This window comes from Gorilla gorilla, chromosome 5 (genome assembly GCF_029281585.2).
Source record: "Gorilla gorilla gorilla isolate KB3781 chromosome 5, NHGRI_mGorGor1-v2.1_pri, whole genome shotgun sequence".
Classification (NCBI taxonomy): domain Eukaryota; kingdom Metazoa; phylum Chordata; class Mammalia; order Primates; family Hominidae; genus Gorilla; species Gorilla gorilla.
Genome location: NC_073229.2, coordinates 176,478,586 through 176,499,728, shown reverse-complemented (window position 1 = coordinate 176,499,728; position 21,143 = coordinate 176,478,586). Strand labels below are relative to the sequence as shown.

The 21,143-nt window shown below is 40.0% G+C and overlaps 1 protein-coding gene across 23 annotated transcripts in view; it reads left to right on the top strand.

Moving 5' to 3' along the window:
• SYNE1 (spectrin repeat containing nuclear envelope protein 1) overlaps nt 1–21,143 on the top strand; it is a 522,579-nt gene that overhangs the window by 306,187 nt on the left and 195,249 nt on the right. For all 23 annotated transcript variants that reach the window (XM_055390873.2, XM_019029254.4, XM_055390870.2 and 20 more), the window contains 11 exons: nt 475–740; nt 2,875–5,035; nt 8,128–8,465; nt 8,659–8,803; nt 9,460–9,678; nt 11,027–11,286; nt 12,895–13,060; nt 13,391–13,543; nt 15,764–15,916; nt 16,517–16,699; nt 17,777–17,914. In XM_055390873.2, coding sequence (XP_055246848.1) covers nt 475–740; nt 2,875–5,035; nt 8,128–8,465; nt 8,659–8,803; nt 9,460–9,678; nt 11,027–11,286; nt 12,895–13,060; nt 13,391–13,543; nt 15,764–15,916; nt 16,517–16,699; nt 17,777–17,914 — 4,182 coding nt within the window. The remainder of the gene's footprint in view (nt 1–474; nt 741–2,874; nt 5,036–8,127; nt 8,466–8,658; nt 8,804–9,459; nt 9,679–11,026; nt 11,287–12,894; nt 13,061–13,390; nt 13,544–15,763; nt 15,917–16,516; nt 16,700–17,776; nt 17,915–21,143) is intronic.

Genomic DNA, 21,143 nt, shown 5'->3' with positions numbered 1-21,143 from the left:
TGAACAGATCCAGAACTTGACAGACCCAGGACTTAGCAGACCTAGGAAATGTCCTAATGTCCTGATGTCTTGAGAATAAAAGCACTCTTAGTTTAAGAATAAATTTTGAAAAACATGAACTCCTTAAAAATCCTTAGAAAACAAAGGCCGCACTTCAAGGTAAGATAATGACTTTTTTCATTAATGACTGTAATGTTTCACATGTATTAGTTTTTCTTTATGCCTCTCGGAATAGTACAATGAAAGAATATACCACAGCTACCTGAATCTTGCACAGGTGGGAATTAACGTTCATAAAGAGGTATGGTGATTTTTAGATTTTCTCTTTGTTTCCCATGACTTATTATACATTCTTCAGTTTTTTTCATATTAAGGAACTTAGAGTGTTTAAAGCTCTTATGTCTGTGTCGCTCTCTATATTTATTTGGGCATTTCTTAACACATTACATATTTTTTGTTGCTGTTATCCTTTAGGATTTTGTTAAGAAACTACAGAGCAAACAGGCATCCGTGAACACCATAATAGAAAAGGTGAATAAGTTAACAAAGAAGGAGGAATCGCCTGAACACAAGGAAATAAATCATTTACATGATCAGTGGCTCGATTTGTGCCGTCAGTCTAACAACCTGTGCTTGCAAAGGGAAGCGGATCTTCAGAGAACAAGAGATTACCATGATTGTATGAATGTCGTTGAAGTGTTCCTAGAAAAATTTACTACAGAATGGGATAACTTGGCCAGGTAACAGAAATTCTCCCATGGGTCACCAAAATGCTAAGCCAGACATTTCTTAATATCTATAAAAATTTAAAATGTGCCCAGGTGCAGTGGCTGATGCCTGTAATCCCAGCACTTTAGGAGGCTGAGGCGGGTGGATTAGTTGAGGTCAGGAGTTCGAGACCAGCCTGGACAACATGGTGAAACCTCATCTCTACTAAAAATACAAAAATTAGCTGGGTGTGGTGGTGCATGCCTGTAATCCCAGCTACCTCGGAGGCTGAGGCAGGAGAATCAATTGAACCTGGGAGGAGGAGGCTGCAGTGAGCCAAGATTGCACCACTGTACTCCAGCCTGGGTGACAGAGCAAGACCCTGTCTCAAAAAAATAAAATAAAATGTCTTAGGTATAACATCTATTGTTTATTATTATTAATATTGGTAAGTAGAACATCATTATGAACCTAATGTTTTCAAATGGATATAGAGTCATGGTTTTCCTAGCTCGATATTGATTTAACCAGTGGGTAAAAGAGAAATGTTTGAAAATGGTACCATTTTCTCTGTGACCTCAAAGAATATTCTAAAAATATTTCTAATTTTGTTTAATTACAAGTTATGGGATATCACCTATAAATTCATGAAATGAATCCTTCTTGAACCTATATGCTCCCTAGTTTCTTATCAAGTCTATAAGGTAATGAATGCATTCTGTGTAATTCAGTCAGGTTTTTTTCTTATAAGAGTCTAGGAATTAGTGAATAATCCAAATTCAGTTAATTTGTGTCTTTTGTGTTTTTGTAGTTATTGAACCCCTCTTAGCTTTCTTCTTTGAAAAATAAGAATACACACACACATACTGGATCATTATATGAAACCATTCCATACTTTTGATCACTATAATTGTTAAAATCTACACTTCTTCTGCACCGATTTACTGGTTTACAGCAAAGAAAACTGCAAATATTGTTCTAGATATCATGAAATCATAGTGGGGATTTGGGGTTTTTTTGTATACCATTTTCTGGTTTGTTTGCTTTTCTTTGATACTTAACATTTTACTCGTCTTTGGGATTAGTCCAGTAAATATTAACAACTCATATTTCTGGCTCACGGTAGGCCCCACAGACACCTGAGACTTAACAGGTCCAAAACAGAACTCCTCACACTGCCTCCCAACCCTGCTTTTCATACTTCAGAACTGATCATTTAGTAAAAAAGACTACAAGATTCCATTTTTTATGTGTGCTTCATAGTCAAAGGGATGAGAATTCTTTACATTTCACACTTATTACTAAAGATTACTAATGATAAGCAAAAAATATCCAAGTACACAATTAAGTAGCCATTAGATCTGTTGGTTATACCTTACAGATTGTACTACCTAGAACTATATTGTTTGTTGGACCCTCTTCACAAAAGAAAGCACATAAATCATGCATCACTTATTAATTTCTTTCAGTATCATTTTCTAGAGTACACTAGATCAGTGCTTCTCACTGTTTAACATTACACAAACCATCCAAGGATCCTGTTACTATATAGATTCTGCTCAGTTGATAAGAGCCAGAGGAAGATAAAAGCATATTCTGATTTGATTGGAAGGCATTATCAGCCAGAAAGAAGTAGGCAACTTGGTTTGATTCAACTTCTAGTATTGACTTCTGATGAGACTTGTATTCCATAATTATAGCACTTCTGTCAACAAACCATGAATTGAACTACTCTCAATTGTTCTAAGCTCAGAAGATCCACTTAAAGAAATGGTGAAGTGTCAGCCAGGAGTAGTGGCTCATGCCTGTAATCCTAGCACTTTGGGAGGCTGAGGCAGGTGGATCACCTGAGGTCAGGAGTTAGAGACCAGCCTGACCAACATGGTGAAACCCTGTCTCTACTAAAAATAGAAAATTAGCCGAGCATGGTGGCACATGCCTGTAATCTCAGCTACTTGGGAGGCTGAGGCAGGAGAATCGCTTGAACCTGGGAGGCGGAGGTTGCCGTGAGCTGAGATCAGAGCATTCATTGCACTCCAGCCTGGGAAACAAGAGCAAAACTCAGTCTCCAAAAAGAAAATGGTGAAGTGTAATTTAGCATAGTATGAACAAACATCGATATTGACTACAGCTAATTTGCTCTTATACCTTTCCATGTATTTTCAGATCTGATGCAGAGAGTACAGCTGTCCACCTGGAAGCTTTGAAAAAGTTAGCATTGGCATTGCAGGAGAGAAAGTATGCTATTGAAGATTTGAAAGATCAAAAGCAGAAAATGATAGAGCATCTGAATTTAGATGACAAGGAGTTAGTCAAAGAACAGACGAGTCATTTAGAGCAACGTTGGTTTCAGCTTGAGGACCTCATTAAAAGGAAAATCCAAGTGTCAGTCACCAACTTGGAGGAGTTAAATGTGGTGCAGTCCAGATTTCAGGAGCTAATGGAGTGGGCAGAAGAGCAACAACCCAACATCGCCGAGGCCCTTAAGCAGAGCCCTCCTCCAGATATGGCTCAGAACCTTCTCATGGATCACCTGGCCATCTGCAGTGAACTGGAGGCCAAGCAGATGCTCCTGAAATCGCTCATAAAGGACGCAGACAGGGTCATGGCAGATCTTGGTCTCAATGAGCGACAGGTCATCCAGAAGGCTCTCTCTGATGCACAAAGCCACGTGAATTGTCTCAGTGACTTAGTGGGCCAGCGAAGAAAGTACTTAAACAAAGCCTTGTCCGAGAAAACCCAGTTTCTCATGGCAGTGTTCCAGGCCACCAGCCAAATTCAGCAACATGAGCGAAAGATAATGTTCCGTGAACACATCTGTCTGTTACCAGATGATGTGAGCAAACAAGTCAAAACATGTAAGAGTGCACAAGCCAGCCTCAAGACTTACCAAAATGAAGTCACTGGACTTTGGGCCCAGGGTCGCGAACTAATGAAGGAAGTCACAGAGCAGGAAAAGAGTGAAGTGCTGGGGAAGCTTCAGGAATTGCAGAGTGTCTATGACAGTGTTTTACAAAAGTGCAGTCACCGGTTACAAGAACTAGAGAAGAATTTGGTTTCTAGGAAGCATTTTAAGGAAGATTTTGATAAAGCTTGCCACTGGCTAAAACAAGCAGATATTGTTACATTTCCTGAAATCAACCTAATGAATGAGAGTACTGAGCTTCATACACAACTGGCTAAATACCAACACATTCTTGAACAATCTCCAGAATATGAAAATCTTCTACTTACGCTGCAGGGAACTGGGCAGACCATATTACCATCGCTGAATGAAGTCGATCATTCCTACCTCAGTGAAAAGCTAAATGCTTTGCCTCAACAATTTAATGTAATTGTTGCCTTGGCTAAAGACAAGTTCTATAAAGTCCAGGAAGCAATTCTTGCTCGGAAGGAATATGCTTCCTTGATTGAGTTGACAACCCAGTCTCTGAGTGAACTTGAAGCCCAATTCTTGAGGATGAGCAAAGTTCCCACCGACCTGGCCGTTGAGGAGGCTCTTTCTCTGCAAGATGGTTGCAGAGCCATTCTGGACGAGGTGGCGGGCCTTGGGGAGGCGGTGGATGAACTGAACCAGAAAAAAGAAGGTTTTCGCAGCACAGGTCAGCCTTGGCAGCCAGACAAGATGCTGCACCTTGTCACCTTATATCACAGGCTGAAGCGACAAACAGAACAGAGGGTTAGCTTATTAGAAGACACCACCAGTGCTTACCAAGAACACGAGAAGATGTGCCAACAGCTGGAGAGACAACTGAAGTCTGTAAAAGAGGAGCAGTCCAAAGTGAATGAGGAAACGCTGCCTGCAGAGGAGAAGCTCAAAATGTATCACTCCCTGGCAGGAAGTCTCCAGGACTCAGGGATTGTACTGAAACGAGTAACCATACATCTTGAAGATCTTGCCCCACACCTTGACCCCTTGGCTTGTGAGAAAGCCAGGCATCAGATCCAGTCCTGGCAAGAGGAGTTAAAACTGTTGACTTCTGCCATTGGTGAGACGGTGACAGAATGTGAGAGCCGAATGGTGCAGAGTATAGACTTCCAGACTGAGATGAGTCGCTCCCTGGACTGGCTGAGGAGAGTGAAGGCAGAACTCAGTGGGCCGGTGTACCTAGACCTCAACCTGCAGGACATCCAAGAGGAAATCAGAAAAATCCAAATTCATCAGGAAGAGGTCCAGTCCAGCTTGAGAATCATGAATGCGCTGAGTCACAAGGAAAAGGAGAAGTTCACAAAGGCCAAGGAGCTGATTTCTGCGGATTTAGAACACAGCCTCGCTGAGCTCTCAGAGCTGGATGGAGACATTCAGGAAGCCTTACGCACCAGACAGGTGGGTATAATAGGACTTCACTTCTCTTTTTTCCACTCTGCTTATTTGTAAACAGGTACAAGAAATTCGTTTGCTTGGTTATAATTGCTTCTTTAAATATTTCTTTCTAAATACTACACAGAAGCATCTTCAGCAGTGACTTAATGGTTATTTTAATTGTGTTTTGTTTTGTTTTGTTTTTTGGGTTTTTTTGAGATGAAGTCTCGCTCTGTTGCCCAGGCTGGAGTGCAGTGGTGCGATCTCGGCTTACTGCAACCTCTGCCTCCTGGGTTCAAGTGATTCTTGTGCCTCAGCCTCCCGAGTAGCTGGGATTACAGGCACCCGCCATCACGTCCAGCTAATTTTTGTATTTTTAGTAGAGACAGGGTTTCATTATGTTGGCCAAGCTGGTCTCAAACTCCTGACGTCAAACGATCTGCCTGCCTTGGCCTCCCAAAGTGCTGGAATTATAGGCGGGAGCCACAGTGCCTGGCCAGGTGATTTTAATTGTTTATGTGCATGATATTCATTTTGTGTGGTTTCCATCTTGACTTCACTTTGCTTATAGCAGTGATGCCTCAGTGATTTCTCACCTTAAAAGAGATGATAAATGGTATTAGTAACATCATTAATATTATGTATTAGTACATGGAATAGTACAACTGATTAACCATGAATAATTAGTGATGCCCTTTGTAAACAATGTGAAGGCTGGTATTTCTAAAATCAGTGCTAGATGAAGAGTCTAAATGGAGAGAGGCAGACAATGCAGCCCTGACCTTGCTAATAAGCCACATTTTTGTGGGGTATCCTGTTAGTTGCCCCATCTCTTCACCCCCTCTGTGGGGATGAGTGCTGTCCTTCTCCTGCTTCCCTGTAGCACAGCAGAAGAAAGACTAGAATACTCGTAATTACTTGACTTGGGGATAACAAAAAGAAATGGGAGCATGTACAAAACTTCCCAGATTGGCCTAATTGCAGCTTGCTCTGGGGCTTGCAAGTTCTGTGCATTCAAAAATAAGAAGAGGGCCGGGCGCGGTGGCTCACGCCTTTAATCCCAGCACTTTGGGAGGGTGAGGTGGGTGGATCACCTGAGGTCAGAAATTTGAGACCAGCCTGACCAACATGGTGAAACCCTGTCTCTACTAAATACAAAAAAAAAAAAAAAAAAAAATTAGCTGGGTTTGGTGGTGCATGCCTGTAATCCTAACTATTTGGGAGGCTGAGGCAGTAAAATCGCTTAAACCCAGGAGGCAGAGGTTGCAGTGAGCCGAGATCATGCCATTGCACTCCAGCCTAGGCAACAAGAGTGAAACTCTGTCTAAATAAATAAATAAATAAATAAATAAATAAATAAAAGAAAAGAAAATAAGAAGAGAAAAATAGTGCCTAGAGGATTACTTCCTTTAATTTCTTGGCCCATTTTCTCCACGTCTGTCTTTAGTTCCTGTGATTCTAGGAGATGTCAGCCAACCCTTTAGGTAAAGGATAGCTTTCGTCAGGATAATACAGCAGCTACAGCCTGGGAGGAGGGCACATCTGAGTTTTAATGGCAGCTATTTGATCTCAGGAAAATGACATCCTATAAGGCTCTGTCCCTCTTTGTAGAAGAGAGATATTAATGATTCTTTTATTAGGTTTATCTTCTTAGCATTGGGTCTGACACAAAGTAACCTCAGATGAATCTTAGCTCTCATTTAACTATATTTTCTGCAGAGGTTAAGGTTAACACTTTAAATAGTAAAAATTTTAATATTGGATAAAATCATAATGAACTTCTTAAAATTCTGACTTTTTTAAACTAAAAACTAGTACACTTTAACCTTTTCATGTTGATTCAAGGCTATTGCTTATACAAATTTTAAACTATTTTTCTAGCACTATTAGTATAAATAGAGATATAGAATCTAGAATGTAGAGTAAGAACAGAAGTTACCAGAAATTTTCATTCTTGAAAAACATTTGTCAGGTAAGCTTGCTTCTTTTGGTGAGTTTTGAACCGAAATCTTAAATCTACTAAGATGTCTCTGCTTGTGCCGTCTTGTCTTATTGATTATCTTGGTCCAAATAGCTAAAGGTCATTGTTCCTGGGGCATTTCTTATTCCCTCCACTGATTCTATGCTTTGCTGTCCCTGTTCTTTCCTTAACTGGTGCTCATCTTATGGGTACTTTCTCTACCTTTTCTATGCATCTTCGCTTGCACAGTTGCGGCTTATCTTGTCTAGTCATTGATGGCTGGTTAGAGTGTTTCTTTTCCTTCTGGAATTGAATGGACCAGCTGTCCAGACTTAAACTTTTCAACTTTTCTATTTTAGTCTGTATACAAGACTCACAGGTTACTATTTCGCTTCCAGAAATTACTCTGTGGCTCTGTGGTCTGGTAAATGCCAGTTTGGAAGTTTGATGTTGCTATATTTCTTTTTTTTTTTTCTTTTCTTTTCCTTTCCATGTTTGTTTGTTTGTTTGTTTTTTGAGAGACAGAGTCTGGGGTGCATTGAAACGATCTCAGCTCACTGCAACCTCTGCCTCTCAGGTTCAAGCAATTCTTGTGCCTCAACCTCCCAAGTAGCTGTTACAGGCATGTGCCACCACACTCAGCTAATTTTCGTATTTTTAGTAGAGACAGGGTTTCACCATGTTAGCCAGGCTGGTCTCGAACTCCTGGCCTCAAGTGATCTGCCTCCCTCAGCCTCCCAAAGTGCTGAGATTACAGTCATGAGCCAGCATGCCTGGCCGTGTTGTTATACTTCTAACCAATGGAGACATTACTGCACTTTGGTAAACATTCAGTCTGCCACATATTACTAAGCATCATATTATTTCTTAGAGAGGGAAGTTTCAGAACTAGTCAAGAAACTGACATAAATTTCTATCCCATTTCTGTCCTTATTATTTAATTTAATGGCAGTAGTAAAATTATAACAAGAATAGCAGAAGGAAAAATCAAGGATAATGATGATGGCACCACAAAAATATTCCACTAACTTATCAATGCACTTACACACATACACCCATGAGACTAAGGACTGGAAAACAAATGAATGAATAAAACTCTTTCCTGCAGACACATTGCAAAGGAGAGTTGATTATGTTTGCAATTGCTGTTTTTCAGGCTGCCTTGACTGAAATATATAGCCAGTGTCAAAGGTATTATCAGGTATTTCAAGCAGCCAATGACTGGCTTGAGGATGCCCAAGAAATGTTACAGCTGGCAGGCAATGGCCTAGACGTGGAGAGTGCAGAGGAAAATCTCAAAAGCCACAGGGAATTTTTCAGTACAGAGGATCAGTTCCATAGTAACCTGGAGGAGCTCCACAGCCTGGTAGCCACCCTGGACCCACTCATCAAGCCAACCGGCAAAGAAGACCTAGAACAGAAAATGGCTTCTCTGGAACTCAGGAGCCAGAGGATGAGCCGGGACTCTGGTGCCCAAGTGGATCTCTTGCAGAGGTATTTCAGGATGTTTTGTGTTTTATATTTCAGTGAAATGAATTTCCACACTGAAAGTAGTAATACACGAATGATATACATTAGCACGTAAATTCGTTTTTCCCTAAGTATCATTAGACATACTGACACCAGAGCTTCGTGTAGAAATACGTGATTTCGTGCTACTTATCAGTTTCTGTTGGACTCTTTCAAGATGCACAGCTCAATGGCACGATTACCAGAAAGCAAGGGAAGAGGTTATTGAATTGATGAATGATACAGAAAAGAAATTGTCTGAGTTTTCTTTGTTGAAGACTTCGTCTAGTCATGAAGCGGAAGAAAAATTGTCAGAACACAAGGTCAGAGTTTTGGGCCATTTAAAAAAAAATCCTTTTTCTATAATTATAATGGGTCTTTGCAACATGATCAATAAATCTTCATTTCTACCTGGACTTTTTCAATGTGATAAGGATGCATTTAACAACATTTTATAGAAGTTTTAAGTTTATTAAATGCTATTACCTTTTAGGATTCCCATTGGAAATGCATAGCTAAGATGTTCAGAGCAATTTGCTTCCGATAAGATGTGGCACTTAATAAATGTCAGTGAATACTTTTTGTTGATAACAGATTAAATAAAACTAAAACGTTAATAACTGAGTCTCCCTTTATCAGAGCAATATAAGGAAAAAATGTAACATACTAAAATATTGCATTTGGTTCACTTGCATTTGTGCTGCTTTTTAAAAATGAAAAAAATGTCATCTCAAGTAGCAAAATACACTTTTGCTTTTAATAAATAAATAATATTCACCTTACCTCTTTAAAAAGCCTTAAGACTAACTCTGGTTAAAAAATAAACATAAAAGTAAGAGTATTTAGAGGAGAATAAATGTATGTAGAAACATTTCCTTTTGCAGGTAATTTTGGGCTTTACCAAGATCCATAGAACTTTATAAAATTAAATTACTCTCTCCCTTGTCTCCTCTCTTCCGTCCTCCACCCCCAACCCTAGGCTTTAGTGTCAGTGGTTAACTCTTTCCATGAGAAAATTGTGGCCCTTGAGGAAAAAGCTTCACAACTGGAGAAAACCGGAAATGATGCCAGCAAAGCCACCCTGAGCAGGTCAATGACCACCGTCTGGCAGCGCTGGACACGCCTTCGAGCTGTGGCCCAGGACCAGGAGAAGATCCTGGAAGATGCAGTGGATGAGTGGATGGGCTTTAACAACAAGGTAGTTTCCACTGTCCATGGGCTCACCTTTCTTTCCTCACTAATTATAATGTATTTTGAAACACAGTATTTTGCCCCTTTTTGAAGTCAGCCTTATGAAAGTAATAAAGGCTTTTAAAAATCTGTTTCAGTGACATAAAAATTAAGTTATGAAACAAAGTACAAAATGCAATGTGCAGTTTCGTCCCAAGTCACAGTCAAATTATTTCAATGAGAAAAACCAAGCAATTAAATTTTGAAAGGAGAACAAGCCCATTTTGCCCCATTTGCTTTCTTTCTTTTTTTTGACGGAGTCTCCCTCTGTCGCCCAGGCTGGAGTGCAGTGGCGCCATCTCGGCTCACTGCAAGCTCCGCCTGCCGGGTTCACGCCATTCTCCTGCCTCAGCCTCCTGAGTAGAGAGTAGCTGGGACTACAGGCGCCCGCCACCACGCCCGGCCAATTTTTTGTATTTTTACTAGAGACGAGGTTTCACCGTGTTAGCCAGGATGGTCTCAATCTCCTGACCTCGTGATCCGCCCGCCTCGGCCCCCCCAAAGTGCTGGGATTACAGGCGTGAGCCACCGCGCCCGGCCCATTTGCTTTCTTAACGGCCTTGAAAAAGAATGAGATACTTTTTCTTTACCATGAACCTGAAAATGAGCAGAAATTTGACTCATTACCCAAATTGTATATTCAACGTTTTCCTTTTTGGAGTCTTGCTCTGTCGCCCAGGCTAGAGTGTAGTGGTGTGATCTCAGCTCACTGCAACCTCCACCCCCTGGGTTCAAGCAGTTCTCCTGCCTCACCCTCATGAGTAGCTGGGATTACAGGCACCCGCCACCACACCTGGTTAATTTTTGTATTTTTCGTAGAGACGGGGTTTCTCCATGTTTGTCAGGCTTGTCTCAAACTCCTGACCTCAGGTGATCTGCCTGTCTCAGCCTCCGAAAGTGCTGGGATTACAGGCGCGAGCCACCACATGCCTGGCCGCTTTTTCCATCTTTAAAGGTTCAATGTTTTAAGCCATTATCTTCCTTTATGATTTAAAGGCACTCATTTATGTTAACTTAAATATTGGAAAGAGTATTTTGTTCGCTTAGTTTTTTTTTTTTAAAGCTTCTTCTGTATTAAGTATAGTCTCTGATTGTCCTAATATTATTTCGAGATTAAAGGTTTAAACCCAGAGATATAGAGGTGATATCTCCTTACATGTTAAGAAGGTTGCTCAGGTTCCAGTTTCCTAACATGTGGAATTTATATCATCATCTTTAATTGGCTTCATACACTAGTGTGTGGCTTTTATGGGAGTTACCCTATTTTTTTCAGTTTATTTATTATTGAACTTCATAGTATGTACATTTGTCATCAGGTTAAAAAGGCCACTGAAATGATTGATCAGCTGCAAGATAAGTTACCTGGAAGTTCAGCAGAGAAAGCATCGAAAGCAGAACTCTTAACTCTTCTTGAATACCACGACACGTTCGTTCTGGAGCTGGAGCAGCAGCAGTCGGCCTTGGGCATGCTGCGGCAGCAAGCCCTGAGCATGCTCCAGGATGGAGCCGCCCCAACCCCTGGGGGAGAGCCTCCGCTCATGCAGGAAATCACCGCCATGCAAGATCGGTGCCTGAAGTAATTAAGCACCTACTTTCATTCTTTTGTTTGTTTGTTTGTTTTTGAGACGGAGTCTCGCTCTGTCGCCCAGGCTGGAGTGCAAAGGTGTGATCTCGGCTCACTGCAAGCTCCGCCTCCCGGGTTCACGCCATTCTCCTGCCTCAGCCTCTCTGAGTAGCAGGCGCCCGCCACCACGCCCGACTAATTTTTTGTATTTTTAGTAGAGACGGGGTTTCACCGTGGTCTTGATCTCCTGACCTCGTGATCCGCCCGCCTCGGCCTCCCAGAGTGCTGGGATTACAAGCGTGAGCCACCGCGCCCGGCCCCTACTTTCATTCTGTTAATAAACTTGGCCTTGACCCAAAGGGATAAGTAGGTTATGAAGTGTGAAGGTGCTCCTTCACACCACCTTGAAAATGTGGGGATCCGTTCCCATCACTCTTGCTTTTCCGTTTCCTTAACTCTTCAATCATTTGTCTGACAAATACATATCTGATAGTACTTAGAGATACGATGATGAACCATACAGACTCAGTGTCTACCTTCATGCCGTTTACAGTCAAGCAGCAGAAAGCTAGGCAACTAAGGCATCCTTTTTAGTCAAGTGTGAAAAGGGAGCTGAGGGAATCCGAAGCAGAGACAAGCAGCCGAGGAGAGGGGTCAAAGAAGGCATCCCTTCAGAAGGGGAATTGAAGCAGAAGCCTGAGCGGGCTGGAGCTAGGCATTGAGTTTTGCAAACAGGGACATGACATGTAAGAAAGGAATAAACATGTCACTTTCAAGGAGCTCCTTGGGTGATGCGGGGAGACGAAGGGTGATTCAAGAGAAACGAAGCATGAGATGGAAACAATTGAGAGCTATTAAGAACTTAGATTTGATGAAGATTGAGAACTCATTGGCCATCTGGGGTGACAGGGATATAGGAGCAAAGATGACACCACAGTCCAGGTAAATAATAGCCACTGACTAGCAGTGAATTTAGTAGAAAGAGCAAGTTAATCTTGATATATAACCAGCCCTGATTCACTTCTTGGGCCAGAGAAAAAATATTCATTGATAATTTAATTTCTACATTTACAAATATTACCTCATTCATGTCCTTGCATTTCACCTCTTTCCCTTATAGGTGATGTCAAGGTAACCTAACACTTTTTAAAATCTTCTTACCAAATTTACATTAATTCAAATAAAGACTTGAAATTTGTACATTATTAACATGATTAATTATGACATTTCCAAAACTTGATTTTTTTCTTTAAAGACTACTTTCTATTAGATAGCCATATATATTCCAATTACACATTACTTTTAAATGTACCATTTTAGGAGATTTCCAAAGAGGAAGTAAATAATGAAATAATCTCCAGGCTACTTTAAATAGGAAATTGATTGCAATTTAGTGGCATGTGAGACAGTCAACTCTCAGTTTTTCAAGGATAAATTATTTACTTTATATGACATTTATACATGAACTGCAGTGTTATTTAACAGTGTTGAGGAAGTGTCTTTTCTTTCAAAAAAGATATTAGGTTTCCCATTTCTATATATGTATTGGATAAAATGTTGCCAAGTATTAGGGGGTTCCTGTCACTTCACTTCTGTTTTATCCCTGTAATGTTTCTGAAGCATGCAGGAGAAAGTGAAGACTAATGGAAAGTTGGTGAAGCAAGAGCTGAAGGACCGAGAAATGGTGGAGACTCAGATCAATTCTGTGAAATGCTGGGTTCAGGAAACGAAAGAATATTTAGGGAATCCAACAATAGAAATAGATGCTCAACTTGAAGAACTTCAGGTACAAAAAAGTCTCCTCATTCTCTTTACCCATCATTTCAAAAACAATTGCCCTGATTTTAGTTGAACATACTTGTTTGTATTTATTGAATATTGAATTAAAAAATTTCAGAAGTGTGTTATATAAAAGATATTTAGTATTACTTCATGGGATTTTCCTTTGTTTTTTAAAGTGAACATACTTTATATTCAGAGACAAAAGAAGAATATTGTATTAAGATATTTTTCTAATTCCACACTTAATTATATGTTGATGAAAAATATACAGCCTTGTCTATAACAGTCCCCTTAGAAGGTTCCCAGAAATTTCTTATTTTGATCTTTTCTTCAGATTCTCCTAACAGAAGCCACAAATCACCGACAGAACATTGAAAAAATGGCGGAAGAACAGAAGGAGAAGTACTTGGGTCTTTATACCATATTACCTTCTGAACTCTCCCTTCAGTTGGCTGAAGTGGCGTTAGATCTAAAGATCCGAGATCAGGTAAACCTATGATCAAGAAAGAGTGTCTTTCCATTTTGTTTATAGGGTCAGTCCTCTTGTGTGAGAGTTCTTGATTTTCACAATAATGTCTTCTTGGAGACAGAGTTAAAAAAAATAGATGGCTATAAAACAATAATATTAAATTAGAGGTCTTTTTCATAGGCAAGATGATCATAGATATGACCAATAATGCCATACAATTAAAGATAATTTTTGTGCTTCCCCTCACCTTTAAAAAAATGACTTAAAGAAACACAAAATTAAGATATATTTCATGTGTTCAATAAATATTTAGTGAATGCCCAGAGTGTGCCAGGGACTCTTCCAGCTGTTATTTTATTTCAGCAGTGCAACAAAATGTCAGTTAAGTAGGTGAAGATGTTGGAGGAAAGAGAAAAATCAAAGAAATAAAAATAAGATCAATGCAGGGATGAAGTTATTTCCTAAAATGCATGCAGGTGGGTCCCCTAATGTTGCTAGAGAAGAGCCATCATTTTAACCCTAGCTTCTAAACACCCAAGGAAAAGAGTAAATAGAAACATAATCCTGTCTATAACTCTAAAAAACAAATATTTTTGTTTCTTTGAGAAGAAATGCATAGTCCTTTTTGGTGTTGAGACCAGAGTGAGATTTCTGTCTCTGGTCTCATGAAGAGCACAATTTCATGTAGTGAAAATAGGCTCAAATATCATCTGTATGGAAATATAATAGATTTTTTGGACTCTCTTGGTGGCTTAATGCTAAAGCTATTAAAGTTTAATGAAAACCATTCTGTATGAGACAAAGAGGAGACATACTACAATTCTAAACTGCTACATGAAAGTAATATCCCATTGTACAAACTGTAAAACTCATACAGTTGTGCTCTACTTTTGGAATCTTCAATGTATGATGCAAAGTGTTTTAAAAATCTCATCAAAATCTGATCCTACTGCATCATGACTTTGACCTAAACTACTGATAAATGCTCTTTACTATTTTAAGTGTTTAATTGATATATTTGGCTTTTCTTCTTAGACATTGGAAGATCTATTGGGAAGGATGACTTGGCAAGTTCATGGTCTTTTTATATTTTTGAGACAGAGTCTCGCTCTGTCCCCCAGGCTGGAGTGCAGTGAAACAATCTCAGCTTACTGCAACCTCCACCTCCTGGGTTCAAGCAGTTCTCGTGCCTCAGCCTCCCAAGTAGCTGGGATTCCAGGCATGCACCACCATACCCAGCTAATTTTTTGTATTTTTAGTAAAAAGAGACAAGGTTTTGCCATGTTGGCCAGCCTGGTCTCAAACTCCTGGCCTCAAGTGAGCTGCCTGCCTCAGCCTCCCAAAGTGCTGGGATTACAGGTGTGCACCTCTGTGCACAGCCATGGTTTTTCTTTGTTTGTTTGTTTTTTTAGTTAAAATTTAAGCTTTTCTCTGGATTAATTTTCCTATCATAGCCTTATTCATATGTATTTCATTTACTTTGACACTCAAAATAATGAAGGCCAAAACACACCATTAACTCTCTTTTAATGGTGTGTTTTCTCCCTACTAAAGAGGTTTTTTTAAAAACCTTTAACTACGTAAAGAAATGTTTCTTCTCTTTAATGTCTTTTCTTCAGCATTTTATTCTAAGCAACAGTGTGAATGTTTGTTATCAAATCAAACCAAAGTCACTGGAAATTTGTAAATGCGAACTGTCTTTTTTCACCTTCCTTTCATTGGATGTACTTAATGCTTGGTTGGCATACTATAGAGCTGTAGTCGGAAAGTTACAAAAAGAGTTAACAGGTCATTAAGAGCCATTTATTAAAAGGTGCTTGGAAACAAATCAGTGTGCTTCCAACTGTTTGGGAGGATTTTCCATCTTATGAAGAAAAAGGCTTAGAGGCGTTTGTGTGCTCAAGGTCATTACGTTAGTTAATGGAGAAGATAGGATTCAAACTCAGCTGTCTACACAACCATCTATAATGAGTGTTGTGTAAATATTTAATAAGTGAATTTCTCTACACACATTGCTTGTATCTTTGCTGGAACACAAGGAGGTGCAGTAAATACTTAAAGATAGCGAAGTCAGGGAAAGCGAGGAGAGCTTGTAACTAACTGCACATCGCTGGTGTGACCAGGTGTTTCAATGCCAAAGCAGTTAAAATGTGTCTTGTCAACATCATTTGAGATTTTTAGCATCTATTATCCACTTTTAACCATGGTTTGTTTTGCTGTTCTTACTGATTTTTTTAGATCCAAGACAAAATAAAAGAAGTTGAGCAGAGCAAGGCCACGAGCCAGGAACTCAGCCGGCAAATTCAGAAGATAGCTAAAGACCTCACAACTATTCTAACTAAGCTGAAAGCGAAGACAGATAATGTAGTTCAAGCTAAAACTGACCAAAAGGTAAGAAGTAGAATTTTAAAGAGTACTACTGAATGAATTAAATAGTTTTTGGAGTCAGTTTTACTTGGGGATATAGGATAAAAACCTTTTAGGAAACTTTTTTAAAACCAAATAGTAAGAGCAGGCGGTAAAAGAAATTTTGTAACTGAAGCAACACAGATCCTCTTACATAATTGATCATTATAATTGAACAGTATTAATAAATATACATGCATGAGTGTGTACGAAAGAAGAGCGTCAAAGGACTAAGTGATGATTTAGGAATACAAGTATATAAATTCCAAACTGAATTGTGTCCTTGGTAGCTAAATCTGTGTTCTTCCTCTGTTGATGAGTTCAGGGACTCTAATCCTTTTTGGGTGGGGCAGAAGGAAAATGTTAGCCTTCTCACTCAGCCTCATAGGAAATAAACACCAGCATTACAACATATCCTGCTCTGCCTTTCCAACCGAAGAAACAAAAATGACCTGATCATAGTAGAATTATAGTAGAATTATTCATTATAATATTTGGCTTTGACAAAAATCAGTCTGATCTCGGGAAACCTGGAGAAATTTATTTTCTGTACTCTAATGTTCTTTTATTTTGGTGACCATCAAGGTGCTGGGAGAGGAATTAGATGGCTGTAATTCAAAGTTAATGGAATTAGATGCAGCAGTACAGAAATTCTTGGAACAGAATGGCCAACTGGGTAAGCCACTGGCCAAGAAGATAGGAAAGCTGACTGAACTTCACCAGCAGACCATCAGACAAGCTGAGAATCGGCTCTCCAAGCTCAATCAGGTATGTGTTCCGGGCCAGAAATCCAAATCGTCTAAGGCAGAAACTTCCATGTTCTGCTTTTCTCTTTTGAAAATAAATTAACATAAATAAAAAGATAAAATGGACAATGAGAGAGTAGTTTAGGTGTAGCTTATTTCATGCTACACTTGTGATCCTAAGACTTAGGTGTAAACCAGCACTTATTTTATATCCAGCCATATGATAAAGTCACTGACAAAGGCGGTCCTACAAATGGACTTTGGAGTGAATATTTTGTAAAATGGAGAAGTGTTTTGTAGAATGAATATTCACCCATTAACATGTTTTATGAAATCAGTTTGGGGTGAATTCAAGTGCCTTTAAGTAAGCTACATATATATCAGCTTACGTTGACTTAATAGATTCAGATTGCACGTCTGTAATAATTGTTGCATATAGGCTAGACTTTTGAAATCGATTAATATAATCAGGGACAAGTTAAAACCAGGAGTTGGTAACCCATTAATTATAGTTTGAAACTTTGCCTGCTAGAATCCCCACTTGCCACCTCCTTACCCAGGGGAGGGTGAAGGAAGGGATAGAGGAAGGCCTGGCATGGTGGCTCATACCTATAATCCCAGTACTTTGGGAGGCTGAGGCAGAAGGATCATTTGAGCCTAGGAGTTTCAGACCAGCCTGGGCAACATGGTGAAACCTACAAAAGATTCAAAAATTTAACAGGGCATGGTGGCACATGCCTGTGGTCCCAGCTATGTGGGAGGCTGAGGTGGGAGGCTGAGCCCGTAAGATTGAGGCTGTAATTAACCATGATCCTGCTACTGCACTCCAGCCTGGGTGACAGTAAGACCTTGGAAAAAAAGAAAAAAGAAAGAAAAAGAGGAATAATTCAATCATATTAAGAACTTGAGCTTTATCCTAAGGTCACTGAGAAAGCTTTGACAGATTTTCAACAGGGAAATGATTTTTTGATACCATTGAATATCATAGATATTATAATGATCAACCCCTAAGACTGCTGTGTCCAAAGAGAGAGAAGACTGATTTATAGCTCAAGAAACTGAGTTTACATTTGTTATGTTAATGTTACTGGTTTTTCAGGCAGCATCACATTTAGAAGAATACAACGAAATGCTTGAATTAATTTTGAAGTGGATTGAAAAAGCTAAAGTCTTGGCTCATGGAACTATTGCATGGAATTCTGCAAGCCAGCTTCGGGAACAATATATTTTGCATCAGGTAACCTTAGGAAAAATAATCTTTAAAAAGTAACCAAGGGCAATTTGATTTAACTGGGTAGACTGACACAACACTTAGAGGGCTGTGATGTAAAATTTTTGGAGCTACCAGATAAAAAGAATGCTAAGGTACCCCTAAGTTGTTCAGTAGTTGGACAGAAAGGAGCTTCTCATGAAATTTCATGAAATTGAATAAATAAATATCCTTGATCTTCCCTAAACCTACCTTACACCAAGACCCAAACCAATCAGCCTTGTAGAACTCATTTTCTGTAGCTTCTTTGAAATAATTATCTGCAGGGATCTGGTGGGAAGTTCTTTCCTGTGAAGAGATGCAATGAAGTGTGGAAAGATTCTAGACTCCACACTCAGACTGGTGGGAAAACCAAGCTTCGCCATGCAGGGTTGTGTGATTTGGAGCAGAATGCTTTGCCTCTCTGAATTCTGTCTTCTCATCATTTGTATGAAGATGTAAATAATATTCGTATTTCAGACTTATCATGAGATCAAATGGTTTAAGGTACACACGTGCAAACCTCTACCTGGCACATGCAGGTGCTCAGTGGGAGATCTCCCGCCTGCTCCCTCAGCCCTCACCCAGGCCTGTCATCTGGCCTTCCACAGGAGGTCGGGCAGCCCAGAGCAAGCCATGAGTCCACATCACATGCTGGCTATGTTAGTTCATTTCCTCTGAAGTTACATGAGAAAAATGTTCCTTTTCTGTCAGTCACGTCATCCAGGAAATTATTTCATCCTTTTGTAATGTAAGCTTAAATTAGACACAGATAGTTAATAGGCTAGTTATCGTATAATAAAATATAGGGTGACTTTTATAGGAGTTACATGGGTATCCTCGAGTATTCTAGATTTTTGTCTCATATTATTTATGTATCCTTGTGGCCTTTAAATGAATCCGTGTTTCCATTCTTGTTTACAGAGTTCTAGATCAAAGCCTCATTTTTCCATTTTTGGAATGCTTTAACAGCTTCTAATTTTTCTGTATATTCACAGTCTTTCTTCTCTGATCAATCTTGCATATTCTTCCCACAATGTCTTTCTTAAGCAACTCCAATCTTTTGCTTTAAGATATGCTTAGATATGAACAGACAGGACTTAAGTTACCACTGATTTGAAAACAATGAAAAAAAGCCAACATCCTTAGAAGTCTAGAAATGCAAATTTCAGCAAAAAAAGAGAGGAAGAAAGACAAACTTAACTGTCACATTCATACTGTTTCTTTCAAGTTCATATTTAAGGAAGTGAGAGCTCTCAAACATTGCTGGTATCCTGGTAAAATCTCTTTGAAAAATAATTGGCAAAATGTATGGTGATTGTCAAAAATGTTGCTACTCTGGGCCAGGTGCGGTGGCTCACACCTGTAATCCCAGCACTTTGGGAGGCCGAGATGGGTGGATCACAAGGTCAGGAGTTCAAGACCAGCCTGGCCAATATGGTGAAACCCCCATCTCTACTGAAAATACAAAAGTTAGCTGGGCATGGTGGTGGGCACCTGTAGTCCCAGCTACTCAGGAATCTGAGGCAGGAGAATCGCTTGAACTCGGGAGGTGGAGGTTGCAGTGAGCCAAGATCATGCCACTGCACTCCAGCCTGGGTGACAGAGCGAGACTCCATCTCAAAAAAAAAAAAAAAAAGTTACTACTCTGGCCTGTTGGCTCCTTTTGGACTCCTTTTTATGGCTATAATCCAAAATATAGAAAATATTTTCCACAGTATTAATAACTGTAGTGAAATTTTAAAGAAAACTTAAATGTGAAATAATTTTTTTCTGAGTAAATATTTGCATATAATAAAATATAATGAAGTCCTTAAGGTGATCATGACTTTTTTTTTTTTTTTGAGACAGCATTTCGCTCTATCGCCCAGGCTGTAGCTCAGTGGCGTGATCTCAGCTCACTGCAACCTCGTCATCGTTGCAGTGAGCCGAGATCATGCCACTGAGCTACAGCCTGGGCGGGTTCAAGTCAATCTTATCCCTCAGCCTCCTGAGTAGCTGGAACTACAGGCACGCACCATCACACCTGGCTAATTGTTGCATTTTTAGTAGAGATGGGGTTTTGCCATGCTGGCCAGACTGGTCTCAAACTCCTGGCCTCAAGCGATCTACTCGCCTTGGCATCCCCAAATTCTGGGAATACAAGCATTTGTTTATTTATTCAACAAACATACAGTCCTTTCCCAAACTAGGACTTTGGTTAGGCATTTAGGGTACAAAGGATATTCCCTGTCCCCACCCCAGGGAGTTGATTATTTAGGGGAGGGGACAGATAGAAGGAGACAGTACAATATAGTGTGATTTGTGCAAAGACAGAGAGCCCAGGTGCTGAAGGAGCCCACAGGAGGGTGCTCAACCCAACCACCCACCAGGGGTTTAAGAGGAAAGTGCAGAAAGGCTTCTCAGGAAAAGGTGATGCTGGGCTGAGTCCTGAAAAACATGACAGCCTACTTGTGGAATCTGTTTAGATAAAAATGCATGCTGAAATCCTAGCAGTAAATGTGAGGAGTGTTTTCTGATGGGGGTACAAGGGATAAGAGATAAGAATAGAGAGATAAGAAAAAGATCCTAAAAGTCTGTTGGGAATTTGGGCTTTATCCTGAAGTCACTCTGAAGCCTCTGAAACTGATATTCTGCCTGCAAAGGACAAGTTCAGACTTGTATTTTCAGAAAGCAAATTTAGCAGCCCTTGGAAAACACATTGAGGATGGTAAGACAATATAAAAGATGGTTTCAGTATTTCAGTAGAAGATGACAAGGCCTCTCTTTGGAGATTAGGAGGAGAAGACAAAGTCAAGAGATACTAAGCAGCTGGAATTCTCCAATTTGGAGACTGAATTGGGTGAAAGAGAGGGAGGAGTCAACGATGAAAGAGAGGGAGGAGTCAAGGATGATTCCCAGGTTTCTATGACTTGAGCAGTAGGGTGGGTTGACTGCATCATGGGGCACAGTGAAAAAGACACCAGGTCCTGAGATGATCTGGCTCAGAAGCTGAAGAGAGAACGCAGACTATAGACTCTTTTGGTGAGTTCTCACGTGCCCCCTTTAGGAAGTAAAGCAGCCTGTGTTTATTTAAAAAGAGTGCATTGTGAGAAAAGCCATTGTGTTCTTTGAGAGGCCGAGAGGGGTGGATCACTTGAGGTCAAGAGTTCGAGACCAGCCTGGCCAACATAGTGAAACCCCATTCTCTACTAAAAATACAAAAGTTAGCTGGACG